The sequence below is a fragment of the Dermochelys coriacea genome, chromosome 6 (assembly GCF_009764565.3).
Source record: "Dermochelys coriacea isolate rDerCor1 chromosome 6, rDerCor1.pri.v4, whole genome shotgun sequence".
Classification (NCBI taxonomy): domain Eukaryota; kingdom Metazoa; phylum Chordata; order Testudines; family Dermochelyidae; genus Dermochelys; species Dermochelys coriacea.
The window spans coordinates 59663832-59686659 of record NC_050073.1 but is presented as its reverse complement, the minus strand read 5'-3'; the positions used below and the strand labels follow the sequence as shown (position 1 = coordinate 59686659).

General features: G+C 39.8%; 1 protein-coding gene across 2 annotated transcripts in view; it reads left to right on the top strand.

The window, feature by feature from the left end:
- The window catches only part of DCAF5 (DDB1 and CUL4 associated factor 5), a 106784-nt gene that overhangs the window by 75311 nt on the left and 8645 nt on the right, over positions 1-22828 (top strand). For both annotated transcript variants that reach the window (XM_038404474.2, XM_043517463.1), the window contains exons 7-8: positions 4838-4904; positions 17585-17712. In XM_038404474.2, the coding sequence (XP_038260402.1) occupies positions 4838-4904; positions 17585-17712 (195 nt within the window). The remainder of the gene's footprint in view (positions 1-4837; positions 4905-17584; positions 17713-22828) is intronic.

The window sequence follows — 22828 nt, the reverse complement described above, 5'->3', positions numbered from 1 at the left end:
GAAGGGCTGTATGCATCAGTTCTATTCTTTACAAATGGTTTTCCTTTTGATTTCTCTTTCCCTTTCTCCTTAAAAAAAATCTGAAACTAATTCCTTCTGGTTATTCTTTTGTAGTATATATATTATCCAAAGCAAGACATGAGGTGCTGGGTATGACAATGATTTTGGTAGAGGGGGAAACTTGGGCATTATTGTTCAGCATCAGATATTTCCTGATAGAAGTATTTAAGTTTAGCTTTCTCTTTAAACCCATTTTCAGGGATGTTTTTGTCATTTTATTTTCAAATGAGGGCAGTCTTTGCCCTGTGCTGAACAGTTTCTGTTTTGATTATGTTCTGGGGTAACAAATCTTGATAAGATGGCAACCCTTTATATAATTTAAACAACTACAAAAACGACAACAAAACTTTCCATGTAGCCTTTTCTTGTGTAACAAGTATCTTTTGCAGAACTGCTTTATTTCTTGAACTGTTTTTGTTTGGGAGGCTGCCTGCGTAAACCCTAATTTATGTAGATCTGGCACAGTCGCCTAGCCTGCTGTGGGCTAGCACTTATAAGCTATCATATGAAAGGGAACCGCTTATATTCCTGGCACCACTAGGTCATTTTGGCACTGGTAAGCTGCCTAAGTGCCTGAACATGTTGGCTTGTAGGAATTACTCTTTGGAGTGCTTGGCACTGAAAGGAAGAGTCTCTAAGCAATACAGAACTAGTGCACACAAGTTTTGTAAAGCAACTGGTATTTGATCCATGCTCCTTCACATTAGTAAACAGGCAATTTGCGTTTGTAGATGCTTACTCATACCCATATAGTTTTAAAATTGGAGCTGGGAGCAGAAAAGAATAGTTGGTTGCATTGTGTTTGGGGAGGGGAATTCCAGAGGTCTGATGTCGCATTGTGGCAGCACACGTTTTACCTGTAAAGCAACTAGCATATTGTTTACAATTTTTACAAGGTTGTGTGTTTCTCCATGTAGTTTGGCTTTATTTTTGTTTTAGTCCTGTGTTAAGATCACAGGACCTGTCTCTTCACAGCCTGCTATCGCTTTGCCTGATGAGTTTTGTTTATCCCTGGAGAATGGAAACCGGTTAAGCTCTGCTTGTCCGGCTTCAGTTTATCTTCTGTCAGGGGTCAAGAAAAGACTAAATTTTCTTTCTCTCTCACTCACAAAAAAAGTTGGATTTGGGGGGGCTAAATTAATCAGATTTTCACCAATTTAAATGATTCATAAGTCAGTAGATCCAACAGAGTTACTTTCAGTTTACATCAGGGTAACTGAGATCAGAATATGCCCCTTTGTCCTTAGTTTGCATACCCTGTTGTCCATCATCTGAGATTAAGGTAAATGAGTCACAGAGCAGGTTATTGGAAGATGTGGTAAGAGGTAGTTTTTGTGTCCCCTGACAACTGGAAGGCAGTGAAATGTTCTCCTTTTCAAATGTCCCCTTGTCATTGTGACAGGTGGGACCCCTTAGGATGCCACCTGATGTGCTGAGATACCACTGAGCCTGCCTTTATGCCAGCCTGGGATCCTTTTTACTTGTCTTGCTGAGCCAGGCTATTAAGCCTCCTCCAGCCAACACACAGGCAGGGCCACACCCAACTGCAAGATGAGACAGACACAGATCATTCTGGGAAGGCTCAGCTTAAGGGACTTAGCACTCAGGTGTCCACCTCCCCTTAGAATGCAGACCCAAAGGTATATTATGAAATCCGCCTCTTCCCTCAATGTGGAGGAAGGTATGCGCAACTCCTTGCCCTCCTCCCCCCAGTTAGAAATTACAGAAACAGGGTTTAATAACAAAACAAATATTAACTATAAAAGGCAGATTTGAAGTGGTAGCAAACAGAACAGAGCAGATTACTAAACATATAAAACCAAACACGCAAACTAAGCTTATTTCATTAAAGAAATTGGTTACAAATAGTAATTTCTCACCCTAGATATTGTTGCAGGCAGATTACAGAAAGTCTTGAAAGACAGCTACTCTGGTCTCCAGCTTGAAACCTCATTTAGTATTACTCACAAGCTGGTTGCCCTTCCATCTGGGCCTCAACCCTTCTCCCCTCAGTTCAGTTCTTTTTCAGTGCCTCTTAGGGTGGGGAAGCAGAGGAGCACCTCGATGATGTCACTCTCCTGCCTTATATAGCTCTTTGTCTCCCAGTGGAAGATCACTGGCTTCCAAGGGGTAGGTCCAGTACCCGGTGACTCCGACCCATGTCTCTGCAGGGCTGTAGCCACCATTACTTGTAGGCTGTTTGGAGCATCCACAGGAAGACTAAGTCCTTTCACGGTCCATTGTCTCTGCTAATGGCCCATTAGCCCTGTCTGGCTTTTCCATTGTTGTACCTGAAGGGCTAATTGAGGTTGATGCCCAAAGTAACACATTTGAAATACAGATACATAGTTAATATTCCTAACTTCAGATACAGAAATTATACATGCTTACAAATTGGATAATCACATTCAGTAAATCATAACCTTTCCAATGATATCTCATATGAGCCATCTTGCATAATGCATATCTGTTATGTCATATGCATATCATAAGCATATTTTCATAAAGTGACACATCAGAGTCATATTGCACCTTTGCACTATGCAAAGTAGGGAATTCATAAAGTAATGTGCAATGTGCCTTCATGTACATGTACAGGTGAGTCGCATCATACACGCATTTAACTTACGCGAATTCAACTATACGCGCTCAGCAAAAAAAAAAAAAAAAAAAGATACATGTAAATAGTGCGGGCGATTCAGCCCACCATTCCATTCAATGAGCGTATGCCCCAGAGTGAGCATGAGATGGGAGATGTGAATCTGCTGGTCCCTCAGTCGGTCTCGGTTCCCACATGCCTCTCATAGCTTGAGCATCTCATCTTGCCGAGTGTGATTCTAGTGTTTAAAGACACTACATTATTTTTTTGTACAACTTGGCCCCTAAATGCAAGCCAACTACTTCATCTGGTGCTCAACCAAAGAAACAGCAATCTGTTCCAACACTGGAGGAAAAACTGGCTGTGTTGGACTTATTGAGAGACGGTATGTCGGTCTCCAACGCGACGCGTAAATATGACCACAACAAATCTAGCATCATGCCATCAGGATTCAAGAGAGAAATTCATCAAGCCGTGGCATCAAGTGCTCCGATAACTGCTAAGGTGACGAGCCAAGTGCATGCTAAGACTTTAGTGAAGACTGAAAAGGCATTACACTTATGGCTGGAAGACATGAACCATAAACGTGTGTCTATCGATGGCAACACGTTGCGAGAAAAGGCTCTTAGCCTCTACACGCTGTTCAAACCTCCCGTCGAAGAGGAACAGCCTTCTGATGAAAAGGAATTCAAAGCCAGCCAAGGCTGGCTTAACAGTTTTAGGAACCGCTTCAACCTCAAAAACGTGCAGACTGCTGGTGAAGCTGCATCTGCCAATGAAGAGGCAGCAAAAGCCTACCCTGAACAATTAAAGAAAATCTTAGAAGAAAAGGGCTATCTTCCAGAACAAGTTTTGAATGCTGATGAGACTGGGCTCTTCTGGAAAAAAAAAATGCCCAACTGCACTTACACTTCGAAATCAGAAAGACAGGCCCCTGGCTTCAAAACAGCTAAAGACCATGTGATTGTTGTTTTGTGGCAATGCATCTGGGCATTTAATAAAGCCGGGCTTGCTCTCCAGGGCTGCAAGTCCCCGTGCCCTAAAAGGCAAGAACAAAAATCTCCTGCCTGTGTTCTGGCAATCAAATAAAAAGGCTTGGGTGACGGCAGCATTATTTCTGGATTGGTTCCACAAGTGTTTCATTCTGGAGGTCAAGCGGTACCTCAAAGAGAAAGGAGTTGACTTTAAAGTGTTGCTGATCATAGAGAATGCTTCTGGCCACCCTGAGGCACTCTGGTTTGTGCATAACGACGTTGAAGTAGTCTCTCTCCCCCCCGCCCCCCAAATACCACCTCCATCCTCCAACCTCTCGATCAAGATGTGATTCGCTGTTTCAAGGCCATGTACACCAGGCTTACGTTCTCACGGATACGTAGCACTATGGATGCTGATCCTAATCTTAATGTGATGGAGTGTATACAGAACTGTACCTTATGGGCGATTTAAGGGATTTTCAAGGGTAATTTTGACTATACATGATTTTCGCCTTACGCGCTGACTTTAGAACCTAACCCCCGCGTAGGATGCGACTCCACTGGTAAAGCATTTGTTCATCCATTATAGGCTGCTGAAAGGAGGGGCTGTTTGTAACCATCTCCCCAGCAAAACTATAAACCAAAAAAAAAGTACAGTATTGTGATAAATTCATATTTGCAGCATTGCCTGAAATTTAAGAGGAGAGCTAGATTTGGTCATTTTCCCTCTAGTGACTAATAGCAAGATGATTCTTGGCAACAGTGATTGACTTTTCATGGTAATCTTCATAAAGGCGTCGGTGCAGGTGGTGGTTGAATATATAGCACATCCTAGATGCTTGTGGTGTCTGAGGATGAACAGTTTTGAGTTTAGGAAAGGGTGAGAGCTCAAAGTTCAGGGTGGTTGGGTCGAGAATTTTGGTCTACATCCATCTCTGCTTTGGAGGCTAGACTGCATAGCAGACCAAAAATAAAACATGGACAGCAGACGCTTGCTTCGAACTCTCGTCCTTTTTGTGTCCAGAGTTCTGTGATTTCTAACTGGGGTGGCAGCCTGTCCAGACACACAGAGAAGTAAAACTTTTGAAGTTTTAAAAGTCATGACCAAACATTTGGAATTCTCTCAATTCACTTTTAAGAAAGAGAACCTAATTCAAGTGATTCCTCACCTGTAATTTGCTTTATTTATTTTTATTTCTAATAGTACATCCTCTCTGGCTCTGATGACTTCAACTTATACATGTGGAGAATTCCTCCGGATCCAGAAGCAGGTAAGCTTGTATGGGGAATCTGACGAATACTAGTGCTAAATATTAGGTACCTCTCAAAATATCGCACAATATCCTACTGTATTATAGATTGAGGCCACAAGGGACCCTCATATACTCTATTCTAGCCTGACCTTTTGCATATTGCAGGCCCTAGAACTTCACCCAGTCTCTCTGTTGCATTGAGTTGTGCTTATTCGAGAACATATATTTTTAGAAAGACTTGACTCTTGATTTAAAGATTCAAGTGTTTTGGAGAATCTACCACTTCCTGCGATGAACTGCTTCAGTTATCTGTTGAAAATGTGCACCTCATTTGTATAGAGTACAATTAAGTATGACCTATTCTGCTGGGGGGCATGGATCAGCGTTCACTTGCACTCCCTGTCAGTACTTGGCCCAAGTTGGGAAAGCTAATGATCCAACCTGCGGACCAAATTCGGTGATGAATCCTGGTCACGTGCCACGTGAGGCACGTTGCACATATGCTAATAAGAAGATGACTTCTTGTGCTACAGTTACGTAGTAATGCAGCAGATAACTTGCCTTAAAAGTAAAGTGCCAAGTTTTTATTTTATTCTTAAAAGCTGTTCAGGTACAGTGAATTATGAGAGCTAGGGAGAGTAGGTCAGAAAAGGCTCAGCAAACTGGAAAACTTTGGAGAAAATGAGGCCTCTTAATTTTGGACTGGTTATTAAACTTGATTCTATATAATCTATTTTATTGGGATACAAAACTGATGACTATGTTTAGACCATAGAAATTCAAAGATATTAACGTCTCTCTTTACCTGGATTATATGGATTTGCCCTGCCTTTTCCTTTGACTTAACTCTTTTTTTTTTTTTTTTTTTTTTCCCCCCTCGGACTCTCTCATCCTTTCTCTGGAGATCACTCTCTCCTCATTTTCCTGTGTAACTTTTTGGTTTAAAACAGCTATTTGAAATTAGTAAGAGAAAATATGTGTAGATTCTAAATTACACTTTTATATTCTAAAATAGGCCTGTTCGTATACTCTTCCTTTACTTATCCGTCAGTTCCTGGATTCAGGATACTGCATTTCTCTGGCAATGGATGCTGATGGCCCTAATATCTAGAGAGGATCCATCCCTCTGTTAGTTGTCTTCAGCCATTGGCTGTGAACCACACAATCCTGAACTTGGTGCTGAGCAGATGAGTGCCTGTGTACAAGGACTGATACCTAGAGTTAGCACAAATTAACATGTCATGTTAGTCAACATTTTCCTGACCGGTTTCAGAGTAGCAGTGGTGTTAGTCTGTATCCGCAAAAAGAACAGGAGTACTTGTGGCAGCTTAGAGACTAACAAATTTATTTGGGCATAAGCTTTCGTGGGCTAAAATCCACTTGATCGGATGCATGCCGTGTTTCATGTTCTCTGTATGTGTATAGGTATCTTCGTACTGTATTTTCCACTGCATGCATCCGAGGAAGTGGGTTTTAGCCCATGAAAGCTTATGCTCAAATAAATGTGTTTGTCTGTAAGGTGCCACAAGTACTCCTCCTGCTCATTTTCCTGACCGTTCTTACTATAACTTGAGGGTAGGAGTAGTATAAGCTTTCAACACTTCAGTTACAAAACTAATTGCTTAATGTTAAATGCAGTAATCAGAAAATCACAAGATAGAGTATGTATATCTTGATCGCCTGTAACTTGAGTGGTTCCCTTTTTGGAAGAATTTAGCTGAGCTCATACTCTTGCTGGTAAACCATTCCTATCTCATATAGGCATCACTTTATTTGCTGATATTATGCCACTCCCTTGAGGAGGCCCAATTTAACTGTCCTGTGCTGCTAATCTATTTTTAAATCCTGATGCATATTAATGTACCCATTGAACATTTCCAGAATTTGATTTGAGAATGACTCTTCAAGATTTTCATGATTAATAATGGGGCCATTATACATCTTATGGATATTTGGCTTCTGTGGTAACTAATTTGCCAGCCATCCAGTTCATCTAGGATAACTGATCTGTAGTTTATCTGTCATCTTCACTCACTACTTCTTCCAACCTAAGAGCGAGTGGGAGAATTCTTCAGAATTTATGTAGTCTTCTTTGTTGTGATAAAAGGCATTTTCTAAACTGGCAAGGCAGTTTTTTCAACCCAGTGAGTGGGGTTTGACTACAAAAATTACCAACATTTACTTTTATTTAATTTTAAAAACATCTCCTTTCACAGGCATGCTGAGGCCTTTTTCACCTCACCCCACCTAAGCTAATACAGGAAATTCCCTCACGCTCAGTTTCTGGTCTCCAATGCGAGTCTTAAGAAGCGTCTGTCTGTATGCCCATGATCCAATAAGGTAGAGTGAGGGCAATCATAAATGTTATGAACTAAAGTTTTACAAATAATGTACTGTACTGTACTCTTCTAATTATTGGTAATTTTAGTAAAGAGATGACTACAGCTGAGTTATGAGCCCTCTTTAATTGATTTGAGACATATTTCTATTAACACATATTTAAGGGAGCAGTACTGATGAATTGTGTATATGGTACCTTTTTGCAAGCCTGAAATTGCTGTTCAGAATTACTAGATAAGAGAACTTCACTCATTACCAAAATGTAGCCACTTCAGGGATGGAAAGTGATGATAGCTGTTTAACAGCTCATAGCATCACTCGACAGCAGATTAGGGGAGGCAGTAAAGAATACACTGTTCAAATAGAACTGCAAAGGAATTTACATACAGTAGAACCGCAGAGTTATGAACTGACCAGTGAACCACACGCCTCATTTGGAACCGAAAGTCAGGAAACAACAGAGACCAGAAAAAACAACAACAGTAAAACTACTAAACATTGTTAAACGTAAAGTACTTTTTAAAAAAAAAAAAAAAAAAGGGAAACCTTGTCAAATTTTTGTAAACTAAAGAAACTTTTTATGCTTATTTCATTTAAATTAAGATGCTTAAAAGCAGCATTTTTCTTCTGCACAATAAAGTTTCAAAGCTATATTGAGTCAATGTTCAGCTGTAAACTTTTGAAAGAACAACCATAACGTTTAGTTCAGAGTTACAAACATTTCAGAGTTATGAACAACTTCTGAGGCTCTTCTGTATGAGCAGTGTAACTACTTGTATTGGCATCTTTCCAGGACACTGGAACAAACTCTGCTACTCTTGCAAATAATTGTAGTTTAGAGATGTTTCCCCAGTGGGCAGGCTGGGTCATTCCCCACTCCACAGTAAGCTCTCCAGTGATTTGTTCAGCCTAGTTTTAAATGCCCCACACAATGGGGGCTTTCATTGCTTACCTTGAGAGACTTAAATGACGATACAATAGTTAGGAAGCTTAGAAGCATTTTTCCAACTTTCTCCCTATATGTTTGATCATTTTTAATAGGGATAATGTAATATACATGTGTAAGTGCCAGCAATCACACTCCCTTTACCCTTTTCCCTCCCTCCTTGAAGATGGTGGAACATTTGGTCCTGTGCTTCCCCTACATCCCCAGTTCCTATCCAGTTCTCAGTTACTTTTCAGAAATAATCATCAGTGGTTTGGTGAGTTTTTTAGCTATTTCCCTCATTAAAGCTATGGATTCCTCATCAAAGGGTACAAGTGGGCAGAGCCTCAGTTTTATCTTTTTTCTGATGGATAGCATTTCCTGCAGCACAGGGCATCCTAGCACCATGCTAGGACATTGGTCATTTATTTGGGTAACCAAATCCAGTATTTCTACAAGTTTCTATTGGCAGTGAGGAAGGCTGAAGTGAGATGAGATGTAGGCCTTACCCACACTGCTCAGCAAGACTGTTAGAACCTTGTTTAACTGTTTGTGGTTTTTCAACAGAATTTACCAAAATCACGGTGGGATGTGTGTGTGTTTTAAATATCACTCCAAGAATCTGATTTAAGAACAGGAATTCTATTATTTTGTGGTTGGAGAAGGTGATCAGATGATCACTGAGTTGTTTAATTGAAATGACTGTTACCAGACTTTTGAACTGCTTAATAAATCAGAACAGCAAACTGCATTTCCAAATCTCCCTTAATACCATCTTTGACTGTAACTCTGTAACTGCTGGCAGTAACAGGCCTGTCATTGTGGTCCAGTTACTAAACTAATTATGGCAATTTTCAGCACGACTTATGCAATTTTTCTTCCCTTTTTTGCAATGTCATTGCAAATGCGAACAGCTCTTCATGCTTGAAGTATTAGATGGCAAGATTTTATTGCATTGGAGACAAGTTTGTGCTTTAAGCTCTCAAAGTCCCAACATGATTAGTGGAGGGTTTTTTTGGCGGGGGAAGTGATCTAATCCAGTGGGAATGTACTCTGAAACACTTTTAAATTTAAAAAAAAAAGGAGTACTTGTGGCACCTAAGAGACTAACAAATTTATTTGAGCATAAGCTTTCGTGAGCTACAGCTCACGTCATCGGATGCATTCGAGCTGTAGCTCACGAAAGCTTATGCTCAAATAAATTTGTTAGTCTCGAAGGTGCCACAAGTACTCCTTTTCTTTTTGCGAATACAGACTAACACGGCTGCTACGCTGAAACCTTTAAATTTAAAAAGTCTGTTGTGTCTCAGACAACTGGTGATTGGATATAAATCCATTTTCCCTGGTTCGAATCCACCTCAGGTCAGTAGTTACCAAAACTTGTCCATATTGCACAAACTACCACCTCAACTATCACTAACAAGCCCTTGTTGGCTTTCTTGGGAGAGAAAGCAAATCCTGAGTGGGCTGTGAAGGCAGATGCTGTTCAGAGAGGACATCCTCCAGAGTGGAGGCACTGTTGGGCAGCTTGTACTGCTGTATCCAATAGAAGTTGCAGCATCCAGGACTGTCATTCTAGGTCCTTTCACCAGCATTAAAATAATTTTAATACATATTTTCAAAAGTGAGGATAACACTGAGAATAGAAAGGGAAGAGAAACATAAATACCTAAAAATTACAATTTTGGTTGCCCCAGAATTCAATCTCCTGTCTTTTTCTCTTCATTGTGCTGAATTCTTTGGCAACCACTGTGTGTGCCTGTAATATGTCCATTTGCGTTAATGCTTAGGGTCTTTTAGCACTTCCACATCCAAGAAAAATAATTTATTTTCCACCATATAACGTCACAAGATTTGTTCTTTTAACTTCAGGAAGAGCATTCTGAAAAATTGTTAAATTTTATGGTGCCAACAATGTACTAAATAAGCACTTTTTTGAGAACTGTATAGTTAAAAGCACCAGCAGACAGTGTTTCTCCTGACAGAAGAGAAGAGCGAATGTAAAGGGTGTATGTTGCTTTTCCAAATTGTTTCCAGTTTATTTCAGTAATAACTGTCCTTGTCTGCTTGTTCTGCTCCACCAGTGTAACAAGAGGCTAGTGTAGATGAGGTGCCAACAGCTTTTAGTAACAAAGTATCCTGAGGCAGATGCAGCCCTGAATCTAGTGGTTTTTACTGTAACTTTTTAAAATCACATGTTCTTGCTGGCAAGTGATGCTGGAATTTCCCAATCAAGTTGACAGTAAGAAGCAAACAACAACTCCTTGGTACCGAAATCAAATTCCATTGTGCTATAGAAAGTTCACTTTCTAGCATATCTTCATTTATAGGCATGGCCCTTCCCCTAGAGGCTAGGAAGTGATTTCAACGACTTAACCACTTAAAATGAAAATTGCTAATTGCATTAATGGAGAATGCTGAGCTGGATCATTTAGGGTGGGACTTGCTTGAAATATCCCAGGGGGAAAAAGAAAAAAAAAAAGATTTAATCACCTACATTCCAGTCTCACTAACCAGTTAAAAAAAACCAAACAAACAAAAAAAACCCTGTTAATGTTGTTTGCTTGTTTCACAAGAGCTGTTCCCAAGAGATACTTACAACTCATGTTAGGTCCATGTTATCCCCTGCAACTTCCTGAAATGTGTAGCAATCCTGAATAATTGGCCATAAAATTTGTTGGAGGGAGAAGCTGATCTTATGTAGCATCATACTCCCCCTCCCCATCCCAGATATGGCAAATGCAATTTAGATGGTCTGGTATTCTAGTGAGGGTGGAGGGGTTGTTCCACATGACAATCCCCCTGGAAAACCCATGAGGAAATATCCTGAGGAATTAACCTTGACTGTCAGCGTTCATTCCTTCAAGTCCTCCTCTGCACCTGCAGACTGTCAAGCATGTGGTTTGTTGTGGGGTGGTTGGTTGTTCAAAGAGTGGTGGGGAGCCTCCAGCACCAACATCCCAGAGGAAACTCTGCTCCCATGGCAGGGCACAGTATTGCACAGGGACTCAATACTGTGCAGAAGTCTCAACTCTTTATAGATATTTCAGTCTGAGATTTCCTTGTGGATTTCGAAACATCTCCAGGCCTCCACTTTGTCCACATTACAGACTATTAAATCCCACTCTTTAGAAGAGAGAGAATAGAAATCCCAGTTTTTTGCTTAACTTTAGCTTTGTGTAGTGTTTTGGTTTAGGGTTGTTTGGTTTTTTTTGTTTATTATACACACAAGGGTCTGGTCCATGCTGTGTGTATCTGGTTTGTTTTGTGCCTGTGCGTATGTGCTTGTTCTTTCCAAATGGGAAGCCATGTATTTTTAAAACTAGAAACAGAGGTGTTTGCTAACATACAAAGAGCCAGCCTGTGCCTGTCGCTTTCATGCACAAGGGAGTGGGGAGAAGGAAGACTTTAGGATGTTTTACCTGGACTCCTCTTCTTCCCCCTTGCAGGAAATGTGTCTAATCTCATTACCTGTGTCCTACTTATTCATGGGGAGGAGTTCAGGCAAGGCCATGGTCCTTCATTACCATCACCATTCCCCACACCACATGATTCTCGAAAATACAATCCCTCCATGGATTCCCCCTAGCATTATACAACTCAAATACAGGGCTGTGCCCTAAAGGCACAAAGTGGCCCAGAGTATTAATGGAAAAACAAATTAATTTAAATTGGCTTGCTACTGCAGTGCCGTGTATTACAGATTAATGGTGTTTTGTGGCAAACTGGCAGCAGCTGTGAACATCTGGCCCGTCTCACTAGTTTTCAGCACTTTGAATAATTCACAAGGCTTGTATGAAGTTACATGTTTGTCTCTGGAATGTCACTCTACCTTATATGAATGAGTGGATTTTTTTTTTTTTAAAATTTTAGACGGAAAAGACTTTGTTAGGTCTCTGTTTGTCCTCGAGAGGCCAGAGGAGGATTGTTCCCTGCAGTAAGTTCTCCAGAGCCTTGTCCAAATTTAAACTATTTGAGTAATGGGGCTTCCATTACTTTTCAGACTATTCCACATTTTAGAAGACTTCCAACACTAGGTCATTTTTCTAGCTAATCAGACAATCTGTTACTTATGTTCATCCCATTACACTTGAGTAACTCCTTTCCATTTTAGATTGCTATAGGTTCCTCAGTGGTACTTCCGGTTGTGTGGTCCAAAAATCTTAATTCCTTCCCAGTACTATGTGGCATTTCAAACTCCTATCTAATTTGTGGGTACTACTATCTGTAGATCTTGGTTGACATTACTGCTGTCCAAGTATATCTCTTCTCTTCAATATGTTTAATAGCATTTCCTGAATGTATTGGCATGCATGCATGTTTCTAAGTGTAATCTCTCTTTGGTATTTCATGCCCTGTCTGTGGTGTTTCTGTCCAAACTGATATTTGCAGTACTGCATAATTTATTATCAGTGGATTTTATTTCCCTACTGTTAAATCCCTTCTTCTAGATAATTCATACAGATTATAAAAACAGGCCTAATTCTAACTCCTTTACTGTGTTGTTAGACACCCACCAGATTCACATTGCAGGTTAGCATTACCTTTTGTCTACTACTAGAGTCCAGACATATTTCATAAAGTATTATTGCTTTAGCCATTTTAAAAAAAAGTCTAGGAAATTGAAGATATGTAAATACAACTATAATTAGCCTGTAGAATTTTTTTTTTTTGTTCAGATTTGTAATCCAGGATCTCTAGCATAGAGAAATTAACTCAGTGCTAGAAGAATTAGACTCTGCTATAATAATGTAAAATTAAACCAAGCTGGTTAGTCCATTTTCCATTGCCTTCTGCTGAATGTAATCCGAAATACCCTGCTCTGTCTCATAAACCCTGTGCTTGCACCACTCTCAGAAATGAGCCCAATATGTTGGGACACTGTAGCTACTAGGTGCTATGGTAATACAAATAATAATAATTAATCATAAAACACATTAAACATTTCTTTCTTTGGAGCAGCTAGTTTTAGAGCATACAAAAGGAGACTTATTATGGACTCTAGTTTTGAGTAACATGTAGAAGGTAGAAGTAGATCAAAAAGTAGCTACCAGCCCTGTTGAGCCACTGAGTAACAGGTGACTACAGTACAACTAAACTTGCAGTCTTCATGGGAAGAATCCTATAAAAAGCAAGTTAAACTTTTTTGATTCTAAATTTTCAGAAAGGAGGATTTTAAAAAAAAAAAAAAAAAAAAAAAAAGGAAGCTAATCAAAAACACCAAGTCAAAATCATCAGACTCAAAATAGAAGCAGTTTATATGTATATAATAATTAAACAAGAATATTGAAATTACCGTGCAGAGTCAGTCACAGAAAGTATGCATACCCTTGAACAAAAAAGAAATAAGGGCAGCAAGGGGAAAAAAAATAATCTGTGTAGTCAAATGGCATAATACAAGAGGTTATTCTGGCCAAACAGTTGTCCTCCATAAAACAGAAGTCCAGTCCAAGTGAAGCCAACAGAAAGACGCAAACTATGGCAAATAAAACTAAAGATGGAGTTGGGAATTTGAACCGCTAATCACCAAAACCTCCCAAAATCTAAGTATACTAGAAGATGAAACCCTATTAGAATGAGTCTGCCAGATCACTATGGAGTAAAAGGATTGATTAGAGCATTAGTACGTTACAGTAAAGCTAAATAACTTGTTTGCATTAGCCTTCACCACTGTCAGAGACTGAGCTGTGTGAAAACAAAGTGCTAGAGCAAACTGACATGTACGACGCATAAATGGATGAGAATAGTGTTATGGGTTTTGCCAGAAGCTTGGAATGGGCGACAGGGGTTGGATCACTTGATGATGACCTGTTCTGTTCATTCCTTCTGGGGCACCTGGCATTGGCCACTGTCGGAAGACAGGATACTGGGCTAGATGTATCTTGGGTCTGATGTGGTATGGCTATTCTTATGGGTTGAATTAAACCTTGTTATGAGTCCAGTGTAACCACCACTTTACGTTCAAGATAAATGTAAAGAAGCCATTGTAATCAGGTTACTGAAACAGTTAAGTGGCCACGACCCCAAACACAGGCCCATGTCTCCTGCCAAAATGAAGGCACATCCAAGGCCACTCAGGGATTTTGAATTATATGGGCAGGAGCTCAGCTAGGCATTGTCTGAGTAAGAGTGTGTATGTGAGATTGAAAAACAGAACAGTGACAGAAGCGGAGAGAAACCCAAGCAAAGAGTAACAGAAGTGCTGGTAATGTGGCCCCGAGGGAAAGCTAGAAGAGAGCTTTTTGGGCACAGAGTGCTGGCTGGAAAGACAGGCTTAGAACAGCAAGCAAAGGAACTGTCCCCTGTTTGATTTCTCTTGTATTCAGAGAAATAGTACTTTATGTACATTTTTTATACATAAATGAAATTGCATCAAAGAAATGCCCGACTCTCTCCAATTTCTCACCCTAACTGGAACAACCTACAAGACCATGAATTTTTGGATAGCCACATAAGTCACAAGGGGTAACAATCTCATCAGTAACAATTGGAAAGTATAAAAATATTACTGTAAGATATATAAACATTTGTGTTGGGAAGCATAAGCTCACCATTAACTGATAGGGTTAGAATAACCTGCTCATAGGGAAATTTTTCTGTAATTGTCCATTTTAGGCTTTCTTTCATATTCCTCTGAAGCATTTGATAATGGCCACAGGATACTGGACTAGATTAGCTAGATGAGTCTGGTCCAGCAAGTGGAGTCTCTGTTAGCTGAAATGATAAGGACTTCCAGTTTTGGAGCAAATGATTGGAGATCCTTTCGCATTGCTGCTGAATTTCTGAGTGGCCACGCTTTGCAGCATGGTGACAACTGTGAAGTTCTGGATGCCCATGTATTTAAGATCTTTTGCATTTACATGTTGTTCTCCATCCAGAGCTCTCAATGTACTTTACAAATACTAATCTTCAGAATAACTCTGAGGTAAATAACTATTATAACCATATTACAGATGAGGAAGCTGAGGCTCATAGTGAAATGACCTGCTCAAGGGCATGCAAGAAGCCTGTGACAAACCTGGGAATAGAGCCCAAGGTGTCTGACTTGCAAGCCTGTGTTTTAACCGCAAGATCATCCTTCCTTTTCCCGTTTTATTTCTAGTGCCTGACTCTTAGGAGCATTCCTAATCTCTACAAAGCATTTCCCAATATCAGACCTGAATCTTGTACTACAGTGTGTTCAAGTAGCCAGTGTGTAGAATCAGTGGATGGTTTAAAACATGCCTTCTAGGTATCACTTGTATTGGAAACATTTACTGAGCAGCTTCTGCCTTTTTATTCCTAAGGCTTTTTTCTGGAATGTTTGTCCACCATGCTAAGATAAGAACTTCAAGAAATGCACTTGGTGTAACCTTGCACAATTGGCCTGATGCATGCTAATGACTGACAGTTGTGATTTGGTTGGAAAGAATGCCATAGAAATAAGGCAAGTTGCATGAACGAATGTGATCATTTATGTCTAGCATGGACAATAGCATGAAAAGGGTGAGGAGTCAAACCCTGGTGTGAAATTAAGGCTTTTGGTCCTGTTCTGCTTCCAGTTATACCTGTACCAACCCCACTTATGTCAGTGGGATTCCATTCGCATAACTGGTATTTTCTGTGGAGACTTGCCGAAATGAGTTGAAATGTCACTTGGTTCAATCTTAGTAACTGCCCAAGAAGAGATGTAGGTGAGGAAAAAGAACTTTCCAAATTTCTCAGGTTACTAGGGGGTCTTACCATTTTGTAAGTTTTGAAGCATTTGGCCAGGCTGTTTCTGTCTTGCTGTTTGCTTTTTTTTTTTTTTTTTTTTTTTTAAATAATTTATGGCCTCTTTCTTTCATGCATACATCTCAAATGTGGTATGTTCATTCTAGTCCTAAAGTTAATTGTGTCTCACATAGATTTAGCATCCCTTCTCTTTTTTACCATTGAAAATTCCTTCCACCAGAAATAAAGTACCATGAAACTGAAGTTATGGAAAGAGTTATTTACATAAATGGAATAAATCCTACATTTTAAATCAAGTAATTTTGTGTCCTTTTCATTTTGGGTTCTTCTCACACATTGTGTCCCTCATCTATGCATTGCCAGGTTGAGAGGTGAGCTTTCCAGGGTAGAGGAATAGAAATCAGCTGATGAAAGCTTTCACTAAGGGAGAATACATGTTCCATGCTATTCATGTAAGCTACAAAGGAAGGCTGCTATAAAAGCTGTATTTGAGATTGTCTGTCTGTTTTTGGTTTTGGTTTGGGGTTTTTTTTCCCCCTGCCCGGCTGCCATTTAGCTTTTCCTACAGGAAATGGCCATTTGATGGAAATTTCACTACTCTCCGTTTCAGGAGAAAATGTTGCTAGTTAATTAGGACAACATAGGAATCGAACTGCAGTACCATATTTGTTCTGAAGTAGCTCAAGTATGAGGACAAAGGAGGAAAGAAACCTGATGAGCGGAGCCACTGAGGGAAAAAGCAGTTCAGTTTAAACCTAACAAACAAGCTGTGTATGTTGTGGGTTTGGGTTTTTTTGTTTTTTTGTTTTTGGGGGGGGGCATTTTTTTTTTGGTTTTTGGGTTTTTTTTTTTTGTTAGGACTGGTGTAGGCAGCATAGCTAGGTAAACCATGTTCAGCTTTCTAAAAGATGTATGTTGACCTCAGGAGTTATATTTTGATCATTTTCCTTCCTCTGTAGTTTTCATTTTTGATTTTTAAAGAACAGTGCTGTTTTTGCTCACATTCTTCATTGACATTTCCTCATTTAAACATGCAAGTGCGTGTTCTCAAACCAATTATACTTGCATATAAATACATTTGAAGAGTCAACTCTGTGAAAAGCTGTCATTGGGAACTAGACTTAATAAAATAAAATACAGAGAGCTTCTCACACTTAAATGTGAGTCACTAATGTAGGACCTTACAGGTACTACCACTTTTTTCTGGCACTCCCCTTTTATATAGCCAATGTGGGTTACTTCCTTTGCCTCGTGACAAGGAATCACACACAGTGGAACAATGCTCTTTTGCTCCATTTCATTACCTGCAATCTTTACCACTGATAAAGGGAGGCACAATGATTGGTGAACCAACCTGTGAATTTATCTCTGCCTCAAACTTAGACTCTTGGTCTTCTGCTTCAAACAAGCCAATTTCACTTGCAGTTCAATTAAATATGTTGCTGTTCTTTTATATGAGATGAATACGTTTATCACACTTATCCCAGAGTTCTAAAACTTCCCATGTTTTTTATTTAGGAGGTTGAAGTGTGTAGTCTCCCAAGTACAGATTTGCTGGAGGTATAGTTCTCATTGGAGCTGCATTCTTTCTGTAGTAACTTTTATGTGCAGATTTGATATTATATTTGTCAACCCAGGAGTTACAGAATATAGTTAAGATGAACTGTTAAATATAGTGTGCTCCAATTCAGTTCCCTTCTTCTTTCTTCTGTTTGACTAGGTGGGATCGGCAGGGTTGTTAATGGTGCCTTTATGGTGTTGAAAGGTCATCGGTCAATTGTAAACCAGGTCCGATTTAATCCCCATACCTACATGATTTGCTCCTCTGGTGTTGAAAAGATTATAAAGGTAAGAGAACAGTCATTGTCATAAATACATTTTTCCTTTTAAAAACTGATATTGAAACAGCACCTTCGTTTTGTTAATGACTCACTTCCTCCCCGCCCCCCCCAAAAGGTTTGATGCCAAGAGGGCTAGTCCCTTTATCTCTCTGGCTCCAAACAGGGTGTGTGTGTCCCATGAGTTGTCATGACTTCACAGCAGGGGTTCTCATAGTATGGACTATGTTTTTTAATGTTGTCTTATGGACACTCTCCCCTTCATAATACCCTGCCATTTGCAATCATATTCCTGTGGCAACAACAGAAATTACATACATAGAAAAGTAACATTAGGAAAATGTCTGTGTGGGGTTTTTCAGCTTGTTGTTCGGTGTTTTTTTTTTTTGTTTTGTTTTTGTTTGTTTTTTTAAATATAATTTAATTTAGCAGAACAACAGTTAGCATCACGTGACCTGCAGCACTTAACTGATCATCAGCAAGTGCTGCTGTTTGGCAGCAGTGTTCTGAAGGCAATGGCTCAAATTGGCTAGCCTGTCAAGTGGATATCATTTGTCTTTTACCCAACTCTTTAATTTGGGCAACATATATTTTTTCCATATATTTGAATCCATATTACACCAGTGCCATGTTCCTGATGTTTGACGTTGTATCTACTTTTTTTTAATAACAGATTTTTTCAGTTAAATATAGTGTTTTATTAGAGACTGGCAAAAGTCGAATTTTCAATCTAAATCCCTTTGAATTTCAAATGGTGTGGGGGCATAGGGTCAGATCTGAATTTGGTGGATTTGAATCTTCCCCTATGGTTTGGTTCCTGCTTGGACTTGCAGGAAAAGGAACCTGTTTTCCAGTTTAATTTGGAGCATATCTAAAGTCTCAAGAGAGTTTGGCCTGAACTGGCAGAAATGTCGTATGATCAGTTATCTCATATGATCTCTGACATCTTGGGCTGAAACTTCATGAGAACATTCTGGAAGGGTTCAGTACAACTGAACCTTAGCCTATATCTGACCCAGGTACTACCTCCTGGGTCCATTTCTAATTTTTCACAAAAGTGTATTAAGTGCTTGTACAATGACAACATGAATAAGTGGAGCTGTATAAGTTATCATATCTTTGTATGTATTCAAGAGGGAATGGACATTGCTAGGTGTTAGAACTGTTTCTTCTCTGTAGTCTGCATTTAAAAATGTGCAGAATTTTCAGAAGGCCAGTGCCTATCAGAAACTACATGGCATGCAGAGGGGTATCCTATTTTGCTATCAAGTACTTCTCTTGGGGGCATAAGATAAGTTGGCTTCTGTTCCTGAGTTGTCCTAGGTGTTTTTACAGCACCTCCCACGCTTTGCATGCCACTGCAACAGAAATAAGTAATTCTGTTTCACTATTCCTGTTGACAGACCTAGACTGACCAAATTTTTAACCATGAAAACTGATCCTGCTTCAAACCATATGCTGAATGGCTTTGTAACATTCTTGAGTGCACGTGCCTGTAATGGAGGTTGTTTGAGTATAACTAAATGCTTTTAGTCAGTTACAAATTGACCTTTACCCTGCCAATAAATGTTTTAATAGTCTGCAACTTGGGCATTGGGCCATGCTCTCAAGGATTTGGCCTACATCTCATCCCTATCTGCTTCATTCACATTCCAACTATTAACAGCCTTTAATAGGAACAGCCTAGTTCCACTTTCTTCTTCGTGTCTTCCTCTGACACTTCTTAGTTTTGCACCTCCACTGTCCTCCTTTTTCTTTCTTTCCATTTTCATTCATATTCTCCTGAGAGACTTTTGTGTGTGTCTTTAAAACAAAAGAAAATATCTGGATTGCATCATCCTAAATATGGATTTTGACAAAATCTGTTGTATAGTCTTTAGAAGTGTATTGACTTTCAATTTCTAACAGACTGCCTGTTTCTCTTTAAATGAAATTCTGCCAGAGGAATTTTTGGCTCTGTGAACTTAATTCATGCAGTCTAAAGTCCCTCTTTTGGATTTTGGATATATTGACCTTTTACCCTGTGAATCCTTCCTGCATGACTGTGCTTAGTCTGTTGGATTAATTTTGGCATAAACACATTCCCTGTGTTGCTTTTGTGTACTTTTTTTTTTCCTCTTTGTCTAATGATTAAAAGCTTGATTCGGTTAAGTGTTCATTCCTGGGTTGTGTAACTCTTTCAAAGACCTCTCTGCTCCACCACTTCCTTTAAAAGACAATTTCTGTTGTCACAGTGTTTGTGTGACGGAACTTCCTTATCTGTTTTGAAAAAACTGAAGCCTTTAAGATCACAAGTTGGGGGGGAAAAAAGTTTAATAAAATCCAGGCAACTCCATACATTAAAGTGGCAGAACTTCTTGCCCTTTGGTTGTTGTACATCATCGCTCTGGCTCAGCTAATTATCCTTCTCATTTAAGGGCCAGGATGTCTTGAGTTCAAGTCTGTTGCCAGCATTTGAGCTCATTTCCAGTGCTGAGGTCTGTAATGAAGTACTGCAGGTGAAGGTTGCTAACCTATTAGAGGTACCATCTTACATGCAGCAGTTATCAAACTGATCTGCAGAGCAATTGCTCGTCATGGAAAGTAGGTAGGTCACATGGTGCTGGTTGCTTCTCCTGGTTTCCAGTTCCTGTTACAAGTGTCCAGACTTTTCATTGTAAGGAAAAGCCTGGTGGCCAATAAAAGCAGCTGCTGTAAGAAGGTAAAGTCAATTTAGCTGCTTCTGCTAAGGATCCATGCTATGTATTTGGATGAGAAGCTTCAGGAACTACCAGAGGGAATGATGTCCAGGAAAAAAGGCAGCCAGTCAATCTCTCCAGGGAGAAGAGAAAGAAAAGGACCAGGTGACAGAGATGCATGTGGAGGGCAGCAGCAGACAGAACAGGTGGATGGAAAAGATGAGAGTTTTTTTTATTGCGTTAAAGCCTCTCAAAAATGTATATTCTTTCCTAATGTGACTCTTTCATTTAAGCAATTGCTGTAGCTGCCCCAGAAATGTCATGATATTGCAAGTGAGAGGGAAGATGTACAACTGACCTCTAAAGCTGGTTTTCAAATCTTTCTTAAAACCTCTCCTCTTCCCTTCACTGCCACTCGAAAAAATCCTTGTTTTATTTTTTTTTAAATGAAGATATAAAGACAACCTTTCAGCTATTGACTAGTGTTCTATTTCCTCAGCTATAGGAGGTCTGTGATGAGTTAAAATGTGGATACAAGCAATTGTTTGGGTTTTAATTTTTAGACTAGCTTTACTAAATTTAGCACTAATTGAAGTAAGGCACTGCTAACACCAACATCTAGGTATAATACAGACATTTGAGATTCCCATGCACTTCTGCCAACACACTTCCTATTTTAGTCCTGGGTCCCAAATGAAGGCCAAATTAATCTCTGTCTTAACTCTAATAAAATCAGTGGTCTTACTCCAAGGGTGGCTTTGGCCTTTGATTTTTAAAATGAACCCACGTGAATATATCTCATTGGTTTGGACTTTTGATGTTCACCAGACCTTAAAACACGGCTCATAAGAAGCTTTAAATTCAAATCTGGATGCTTATTTTGAGGGTATATTTAAACCCAGAGTACTTCAGACAGCCCTGATTGAGCCCTATCATGCTCATTTTGCTCAGGATTAAAGTGTTTGAATCCATATTACCAGAGAGGAAATGCTGGATGCATTAACCCCTGGGTATAGCTTTCTCTTTCCAAGTGCAAGTTTCTGAAAGGAAGACATGGTTTTGAAGAGTGTAGAAGCGAGTTAAGGTACTGGTTTCATAGCTGCCCTTTGCAGTTTTATTTAGATTAACATCTTTCCTACAAACTGCATTGAAAATCCTTTACAATTAAATGACAGAATGAAAAAATGGTCTGACACAGAGAGATACAGATGAGGCACTCTTACCAGCACCTGTGAAACCAGAGAGGAGGTCTGTCAAACTGGGCAGGGGATGCTGGGTGTACAGAGGGACTGTCCATAGGACACAAACTAAAGCAAGTCTAGGGAGAGTTTTAAGAATGAACACCATTTTTGCATTAAATCCTAAAATGAATAGCAGCTTTGGAGTTTGAGGATGAGTGATGATGTTCCACTTGTTTTGAAAACTACCAGTGTATCAAGTATAGGAAAATCTTTTCACCCTTGTTTCTATGGTGACAAGCCAATGTCTACATGGCTATCTCCTGCTGTTTGGTAGGATAATCTGATGTAGTCAGGTGGCTCTAATTATTTTCACTTACGTTAAGAGCATAACTTTTTTTTCAGTTATTTTGATATGGTATATAAATTATGTGCCAGTACCTCATGGATTTTCCTGGATTATGACCTCTCCCCAAGTCTGAGACACTTGGGGCTGCATTTATCTTCCTGTTAATAACAAAGGTAGCTCAGACTTGTAAGTAGAGCTCCAGTGCTCAATTACGCCCCTTGCATGATCATCCAAGCATCCTTGTTCCTGACCAGGCAGATAATTCTACACTCAGATATCTGTTGCCCTCTCAGGTTTTAAAATCAAAATTTGGGAGTAGTATTTGTCTCCTCTTTCTACTGGGAGATGAATTATTTTAGGGATTGTTACCTGCCAAGCTTATTGTCTTCATTTGTTCCACATCCCTCAGTGTGGTAGTCACCCAGACAGGACAGGCAAAAGGCCAAAGCATTTTGTTTATGAAGAAACCCAGTTCAGGTTCCACAAAGGGAAACTCTGCCCCAGTTGCTCCCGAACCAGGAGAGACTCCTCTAGAGACACTTTCACAAGAGCAGGCCAGATCAGTTTTTTTTCAGTGCTTGGGACCTAGTTCCTGTTCTTTACAGGCAGGCATATTTTGGGGGAAGAAATTCAAGTCCCTGTAATTCAAAACTGTAGGACTGTTTCATTACTGCGTAGCTTTCTGGGCTCAGGGTGGAGCCTAGGTTCTAGGAGGTCCTAGAGAGCCCCAGCTCCAGCCCAAGCCTGGAAGTCTACACAGCAATGAAACAGTCCCACAGCCCGAGCCATGTGAACCCGAGTTGGCTGGCATGGACCAACTGCAGATTTGTTGAGTTTTTTTGCTGTGTAGACATACCCTCAGTCTCTCTGCTCCCAATTCCAATGGCCCTTGGCTGCAAGGAGCAGCAGCTCTGGGATGCT